The 8,936-nt window shown below is 50.1% G+C and overlaps 1 protein-coding gene across 1 annotated transcript; it reads right to left on the bottom strand.

Moving 5' to 3' along the window:
• Positions 1–955: 955 nt before the first annotated feature.
• Positions 956–8,540, bottom strand: sdsl (serine dehydratase-like). Its single transcript, XM_056295326.1, has 9 exons — positions 8,525–8,540; positions 6,840–6,990; positions 6,570–6,606; positions 5,754–5,893; positions 5,145–5,233; positions 4,643–4,876; positions 3,267–3,397; positions 2,667–2,753; positions 956–1,433 (listed from the first exon to the last, which is right to left on the bottom strand). The coding sequence occupies exons 1-9, from the start codon at positions 8,533–8,535 to the stop codon at positions 1,330–1,332; spliced, it is 984 nt and encodes a 327-aa protein (XP_056151301.1). The 5' UTR covers positions 8,536–8,540; the 3' UTR covers positions 956–1,329.
• Positions 8,541–8,936: the final 396 nt, after the last annotated feature.

Raw genomic sequence — 8,936 nt, forward strand, 5'->3', positions numbered from 1 at the left:
TGGGAGAAGGATACTGAATATGGAGCTGCCAGGGAAGAGGAGAAGAGGAAGGCCAAAGAGGAGGTTTATGGATGTGGTGAGGGAGGACATGCAGGTGGCTGGTGTGACAGAGGAAGATGCAGAAGACAAGAAGAGATGGAAACGGATGATCCGCTGTGGCGCCCCCTAACGGGAGCGGCCGAAAGTAGTAGTAGTAGTAGTAGTATACACAACAAACTGAGACCTCTGGCACTCAACACACCACTTAAATCCAGTGGTGGAATGTAACTAAGTACATTTACTCAAGTACTGTACAAATTCGAGGTACTTGTGCTTTACTTGAGTGCAGAGATGGACTGGGACTAAAACAAAAAAACAGCCCTGGACTTTGTCCCAAATAGGCCCACCACAACCAGCATGCGTACACACAGCCCCTGCCATACTATCTCACAATACCACACCAGTCGAGGTATCACATTCACAACAGTAAGTAACATCACAATACAAGTGATTATGATTGGAGGCTGTTTCTTATTGTAAGCTATTTTGGGACAGCTGCTTCCAACAGCAGTGTTGGCCCTAGCACCTGTGTGGCACCTGTGAGGCACCTGTGAGGCACCTGTGGGGCACCTGTGAGGCACCTGTGTGGCACCTGTGAGGCACCTGTGTGGCACCTGTGAGGCACCTGTGTGGTACCCGAGGGGTCTACATTTCCGCCTGTATCGGAGGCTGGAATGAGACATCTCAGGAAGGAGCGACAGTGGGCGAAGGTGTTGGCGAGTATCCCGGAAGCACGAAAACAGAGCAGCAGCCATTGGGGCGGAGGCAAGGCCAAAAGCCTCGTCGATGTTTTGGCCTTTTTAAGGAAAGTTGTGTGTGAATGAACGAGCGAGAGTTAGTTAATAAGGACGTGACAGGCAATATTCTGATGTTGGCGATGTAATCAACGTTAATGACGACTTGACATTCTGGTTAATGTTAGAGGAGCTGGAATGGCGCACTTTTTTGGCACCAGCTACAGCTAGCTAGCTTGTAGAGCTACATGTTTGAAGATTTCCATTGATTAGTGTGCTTTACGCTTTATTAAATCAACAATTACAGATCTAATATTTAAGGCTAACACGATGCCCCTGACACTTCAAATATGAATGGAAGTTGAAACATGCTGGCTGCTCTGTAATCACAACAGGAGCTCAACATCTTAGCTAACCGTGACCCACAACTTATTAAGCACAGAAGGAAAAGGTATTGAATCACCGGGACGTTTACGTCACATAAATGGCTGCAATTTGCTTTAGCCAGTAAATACTATCCACACACACACACACACACACACCCACCCAGAGTTATTCAAGTATGGAGTTTGTGCCTGAGGGTATTAAGTTGCTCCATGTTGATGCTGCTGCCACCACACACTATCACCACAAGGGCGCCCAAAGGAGTCTTCAGTTGACCTGAGAGGAAACATGCAAATAACGCTCGCATCAAAACACTGCAGTTTGCTGCTGTTTCAGCAACAAACAACAAAAGCTGCGTAACATCAGTACCATTATAACAACAATCATAGTCCCAAAACTACTCACTCTACTCTGAGTGAGGTTCTGAACACCTACAGGAGCAGCTAGACTTCTGGAGACGGAGCCTCTGCGGGGGGGTGGGGGGGGGTCTGGCCACAGTGCATGGCGGCACAATTATTGAAAACCAAAGTCACACATCTCTGCACAGAATCCCAGGTGATGAGGGTAAATTCCAGTTTTAATTCTAGTTTGTTTTTTTTTCTGTCTCGCAGCCACATGACCGGAACGCATCTCTCAGTCTTCCAAGAACGCTCCGGCGTTCCGCCGGGCGACATGCCGAACCTCCGACTGATTGCCAAAGCTTGAATGAAAGCGGTCGTGCAACAGGACGACAATCGATTGCACACTGACAAATCTGGAATTGGGGGGAAAAGAGATGGAATTAAATAATGGGAGTGAGGGGGCGTCCGGGTGGCGTGGCGGTCTATTCCGTCGCCTACCGACACGGGGCTCGCCGGATCGAATCCCCGTGTTGCCTCCGGCTCGGTCGGGCGTCCCCACAGACACAATTGGCCGTATCTGCAGGTGGGAAGCCGGATGTGTGTGTGTGTGTCCTGGTCGCTGCACTAGCGCCTCCTCTGGTTGGTCGGGGTGCCTGTTCAGGTGGCAGGGGGAACTGGGGGGGGGGGATAGCGTGATCCTCCCACGTGCTACGTCCCCCTGGTGAAACTCCTCACTGCCAGGTGAAAAGAAGCGGCTGGCGACTCCACATGTATGGGAGGAGACATGCGGTAGTCTGCAGCCCTCCCCGGATCGGCAGAGGGGGTGGAGCAGAGACCGGGACGGCTCGGGAAGAGTGGGGTGATTGGCCGGGTACAAAACACTTAATAATTGGAGTAAGTGAAGTCAGGAACGCAACTCTGCCGAGGTGTTGTGACGAGACCCGTTGCTTTGCATCCACAGACGCCCGCTAACGTCGGTGAAACGAAGCAGGGTTGCAGAATTCCTCAGATGCTGCAGATGCTGAAGGACTGAGAGGTCCAGGGAGGGAACCCATGTGTCAAGCTACTGCTGCCAGACCTGATTCTACAAGTCCCCAACCCACAGGGTGTAGTAGGACGTTTGTTTCTCCATTAGCTTTAAATAACGACGGCTATTACTCGTAGTTACCTTCTTGCTGCAGCCTGCATATGACTCCGCTGTAGACGGCAGCGAGGGCTGCTCCACACGCTAACTCCACCAGCACACGCTCCTCATCTGGGGAAGACGCACACACACACACACACACACACACACACACACACACACACACACACACACAGTGCACAAAGATGAGCCTGTTGTGCATTTTCATTTATTAAGAGAGACAAAAACATAGCCAACATGAAGGACAGTACATTATACACACACACACACACATATATATATACACACACACACACACACACACACACACACACAGTGCACAAAGATGAGCCTGTTGTGCATTTTCATTTATTAAGAGAGACAAAAACATACCCAACATGAAGGACAGTACATTATACACACACACACACACACACACAGACACACATATATATATATATATACACACACACACACACACACACACACAGTGCACAAAGATGAGCCTGTTGTGCATTTTCATTTATTAGAGACAAAAACATACCCAACATGAAGGACAGTACATTATACACACACACACACACACACACACACACACATATATATACACACACACAGACACACACACACACACTGTGCCCTCACCTAGGAAGGTCTCCACAGCCTGCAGGGCCTGCCGGTCCGTGACCAGCTCAGATATGATGGGCGGCGCACCGGACTGGCTGTATTCAAACGCTGTCTTGCAGACGCTCTTGGCTCCCAGACACTTCGCCTCGCTACGGAAAGAGAAAGGGGCGGGTGGTGACGTCATCACTATGCGTCCACTCGAACGCCGTGTGTGTCAGAAAGCATGTTTCTCCGAAGAACAAAATAAATTAACACAACAGGACCATCGTAGGTGTCGAGTGAGGGCGGAGAGAAGGGCGAGCGGGAAAGAAAGACTTTTAAACGGGGCGTTTCAAACTTTTTCACGTCGGTTTTGTTTCCATCCGCCGTCGGCTGCGGCGAAAAGATCACATAAGTCCGCTCCCTCGCGACTCATTAAAGCCCCTCCTTCTGAGAGCGTAGCACGCGGAGTCCGACACGTGCCACCGGACCCTACCGAGGTGCCTCTGAGCACTTCAGTAACCCCGCTGAGAAAACCCAAGGCAAGTCGAACCGGTTCGAATCTGGAACCGCGCAAGCGCGCACGTCTTCTTCGTGCAGTTTACTGGCGGTTGGCAAACGACGATTTGGTGCACTACCGCCACCTACTGGAATGGAATTTATCACAATGTAAAAAAAAAAAAAAAAAAACACGTCTTCTCAGTTTCTCGGCTTTCTGGGAGGGACTAACAACCTCTCCCAGCAGCAGCGGCTGCTGCACACCTTCTCCAGACACCACCACAACACCCAGACACGTCCTCGCTGCATCTACAATCATGTCAGTCCTCTCAGATCTTCCTTCTACTCCAGCAGTTACAGTTAATCACCGCTGCCACAAAGGCCACAAACTTCATCCGGTCCTTACAAAAGCAAAACTCAGCACACCTCCTGACCGACTCGGCCTCCTTAGCTTCTTGTGTCACGCCATCCTCATTGTTGCTCTCCATCCTTTCAGGAGCTTCAGCATACCGCAATCCCATTTCGGCTCTAATCTTATTGAATTTCTCTCCCTTAGTTCGTTTTGGACACTGTGCTGACCCCGTATCACGAGTTCCCTACGCTGCACATACGACAGGAAGTTACACGTTTACGTCAGTCAGCAGTGATCGGTCCACCACAGAAGATAGGCACAACTTCCTCTGTCATGGACCGACCAGAGGGAAGCGCTGCTTGGTCCAACAAAAGTACTACATTAACCCAAGATAGTAATGGACATGTATTTAGCCGGTGAATGTCCCGCCAGATAAGGCAGAACTTCTTCTTCTTCTGTGGACTGACCACGGAGAAGGGTTAACGATAGTCAACCAGCGAGAGGCTGCAATCGAGCAGCTCGAGGAAATCTTCGAGACTGCCACTTAAAAGTCTTAAATTCCCACCTGGTGATGTCGTCCAGGGTGACCACCCTCCCTGCCTTCACTGCGGCGTTGAAGCAGTCTGCTCCCACTGTCTCCATGCTGACGATGGGTACGTCCGTCCACCCCAACTCCTTCAGGCCCTGGACAACGCCACACAGGAGTCCCCCTCCCCCCACCGAGACCACCACAGCCCCCGGCTTCAGGTTGGGTCCCATGGAGGCTGCAATCTCCGGCATGATACCTGCATGGCCCTGCCTGTTGCATGTCCGTGTGCGTGTCCGTGTGTGTGCGTGTGTGTGTGCGTGTGTGTGTGTGTGTGTGTGTAAGGGTGAGGGTGGGGTGGGGGAATTGAAGGTACAGTGTTTAGTTTTTCCAAACAGAGAAAAGCGGATTATGTTCCGATCATTTCTGTTCAACGACGCCAAACTCACAACCTCAAGGTTTGTGTTGTTGTGTTGTCAAGTTGTTGTGTTGCACTCAAACGTCAATCAACCACGTGTTTGTGATGTGTGTGACAGCCCACCAGAGCAGAGGGTGGTCAAACGGAGGGACGTAGGTCAGTCCTTCCACCTCGGCCAGTCTGAGAGCTTCAGCGTTGGCATCGTCCCACACCTGTGGTGCGACACACAGCAAGAAGATAGAGGCGTGCTGCTGAGGTCCCTCCCCCTTTTACTGCCCAATTGTATCCGGCCAATTACCCCACTCTTCCGAGCCGTCCCGGTCTCCGCTCCACCCCCTCTGCCCATCCGGGGAGGGCTGCAGACTACCACATGCCTCCTCCCATACATGTGGAGTCGCCAGCCGCTTCTTTTCACCTGACAGTGAGGAGTTTCACCAGGGGGACGTAGCACGTGGGATCCCCCTCTCCCCCAAACAGGCGCCCCCACCGACCAGAGGAGGCGCTAGTGCAGCGACCAGGACACATACCCACATCCGGCTTCCCACCCACAGACACAGCCAATTGTGTCTGTAGGGACGCCCAACCAAGCAAGAGGTAACACAGGGATTCGAACCGGCGATCCCCGTGTTGGTAGGGAACGGGACAGACCGCTACGCTACCCGGACGCCGCGGCTACCTTTTTTGTTATCCATCAAACCAAATCAATAACCGGTTTTTGATTGTGTACCTTACCTTTCCAGTGACTGTGACAGTAGCTCCCTGGGTTTGAAGTTTCTGAACCACCAGCTGAGGGGAGGAGGAGGGAACCACGATCGTTGCTGGCAAACCCATTTTCTTGGCCACGTAGGCTGCAGCCATACCTGCATTACCACCTTAAAGACAAATCAATTACAGAATAACATATATTATGAATAAATAATATCGGAACAAAGATAAGACTGCTATAAAAACTATTTTTGGGGGCTGAAACCGTCCGGTGGTATATTGTCCACAGAAAATGGACAGTTTAGGGAGCAACACTGCTGTTGATTACAACAGCCCCTAAATATCACAATACTGTGGCGGATTCGGGGGACGACGCAACCACAGGAACTGCCGCGGCCGGGACGCGAACCCGTATCGCCCGCACCGCAGGAGGCATCGCTAACCGCTAGACTAAAGGGTCAGATCCGCGTGCCAGCGGCCAGCGTGTCTACTTATCCATGCACGTTACACTACCCCGCCTCCTTCGGGAAGCGCGTGCCCGCGCTTAAGCATATCAGCTCCTTCACGCCTCAGGGCGCATGCGCTTCCGATGGCCTTACGGTCGCTCCATCCCACTTCTGACACCGATGTAGCGAATTCAAAAAGTGTAACGTGCATGGATAAGAAGCCACGCTGGCCGCTGGCTGGCGGGTCTGGCCCTTTAGCCTAGCGGTTAGCGACGCCTCCTGCGGTGCGGGCGATACGGGTTCGCTTCCCGGCCGCGGCACTTCCTGTGGTTGCGTCGTCCCCCGAATTCGCTACAATACTCTGCAGTATAGAGCAGATTTGAAGCGGCGATATCACCTGAGGAGCAGACGACTCCCTTCGAACGCCCAGCCATCTGCAGAGAAGAGCAGAGGAGCAAAGGGAGGAGAGAGGAGCGTGTGAGTCAGAGAGGAGCCGCAGGCTTCTTACTTAGCAATGAGAATAGCCGCAGCGCCTTGCAGGCACACTCCTGCTTGATGCTTCGTGGGTCATAGCGGTGCTCATAGTCTCACTTGGCCTCGCGCAAGGCTTTAAAACCTGCGAACGAGGCGCCAGTGTCACGTTCAAACGACTGTTTAGCGAGCCTACCTGCTGACACAGGTGTCCGATGCCGCGGATCTTGAAGGAGCCGGAGGGCTGCGAGTTCTCCATCTTCAAGTACACGGCGGTTCCCGCGCGTCTGGACATGGAGACGCTCTCCAGCAGCGGGGTGTTGATGTGGAAATGCTCGGGCATGGTTCTGCTGGAGCCACAGGGTAGAACCGGCGTCATGAGGTTAGGCTGCAGACCAGTCCGGTATTCGTCGTTCATGGACAGACCGTGTCCAGCAAGCTGCTCGCGCAAGCCCCTATGACGCGTATGACCTTGTGCACTTCAAACTGCGAGTTAACATACCCCCCCCCCCCCAAACCGTTGTGAACATAGCTAGCATAGCTGTTATAACACAGACTTACACTATGGAACATGTAGCTTTTCCAGATTTAACACGTGCTGCAGTGTACAACAAAGAAGCCAATACTGGATAAGCACAACTACAAGCAAAGTATCCTACTCATATATTTTCACAATGTGTGTGTGTGTGTGGTGTTAGTGTGTGTTTGTGTTAGTTAGTGTAGATAGTGGGACCGAAAACTGAAGCACTTATGATCCTAATTATTTTTGGAGGTGGTAGGTATCGTCTCAGAGAGTAAGGGGAAAAATCCCAGAAAATTAAAATTATGCATAATTATGCGTAAATGTGCAAAATATGCATTTTTCTAAAAATGGCTAAAAAACCACTTTTATCGGCGTTTCAGACGATTCTGAGCATCTTTGATTTTTTTCGCCTACATAAAATTTTCTGGGACTTAGAAATGTTTTGGCATTGTGCAAAATAAATGCATTTTTGCAAAAATGCACTTATGATCCTAACTTTTTTCGGAGGTGGTAGATATTGTTCCAGAGAGGACCAGAAAAATAGCAGAAAATTAAAATATAATTATGCATAATTATGCAAAATATGCATTTTCTAAAAATGGCTAAAAACCACTTTTCTCGGCCTTTCATATGATTCTGAGCATTTGGGGGGAGGGAGTTGGAGTGGGGGGGGGGTTAGGGGCAGGGGGGAGGCGGTTAGCTGGCAGGATGAAGAGGAGGGAGATTTAGACGGGTGGAAAACCAAACCGCTACATTGTAGCGGGGTTCTTCTAGTACTTAAATATAAGGCACAAATATTTCAATACTGTAGCGAATTCGGGGGACAACGCAACCACAAGAACTGCCGCGGCCGGGAAGCGAACCCGTATCGTCCGCACCGCAGGAGACATCGCTAACCGCTCGACTAAAGGGTCAGACCCGCGAGCCAGCGGCCAGCGTGTCTTCTTATCCATGCACGTTGCAATACTTTATTATACTTTTGTTAAGTATATCTTGATCAAAAGTTTAAGGATAAGTATAGTCTGAATATACCTAGACTATTCTGTATACTTCTCAGTATACGCCAAGTATACTTGAGGATAACTTTGTTGAGTATATCTCTCATAAGTACATAAGAAGTAAACTGAAAGTATGCTCTCTTAGTTTAAAGGAAGTATACTTGTGGAAGACTTGAATAAACTTCTTTTTAGTAAGGGATCGCTGATCTGTTAGGTGAATGTTGGCTGTATGGGTGGACACACGTTCTGTACACTGCCCTGGTCTTAAGGGTCCTTTATGACCCGCCTTCATTAAACCTCTAAACTAAAGCAACTTCATCTAATTTAAAAACCCAAATCTATTTTGCGTGAAGAAACAACCTGTCGTTCATCACACCCTGCGTGACTATCTGGGTTTTCCCTCTTCACAGTGCAGAAAGGCTGCACTTCCACCTGACACCCCTCGTTCTTATGGGGTCAGATTAGGGACCCCAAGACGAGGTCAGTATGATGACGTTGGTGCACAGCTTTTCTGGAAATATGAACAAAAAGTGTTTCACTTTTTCTAATGTTGGGGTGACTGCAGGACAAGTCTTCACATTTCAGGTTGAAAAAAGATCATTTAGGTTCTTTTCTCTGCTGTCAAACCCTGTCGTGGTCACGTTGACCTGTAAGACAACGGAAGGGTTAATAAAGCTTCTGGCTGAACGCGACTGGAATAAACTGCATAAACTGGACACGAGTATGCAAAATCGATCGCTTTCTAGCGCGTCAATTCCTAAACATGCGCATA

This window comes from Lampris incognitus, chromosome 16 (assembly GCF_029633865.1).
Source record: "Lampris incognitus isolate fLamInc1 chromosome 16, fLamInc1.hap2, whole genome shotgun sequence".
NCBI lineage: Eukaryota > Metazoa > Chordata > Actinopteri > Lampriformes > Lampridae > Lampris > Lampris incognitus.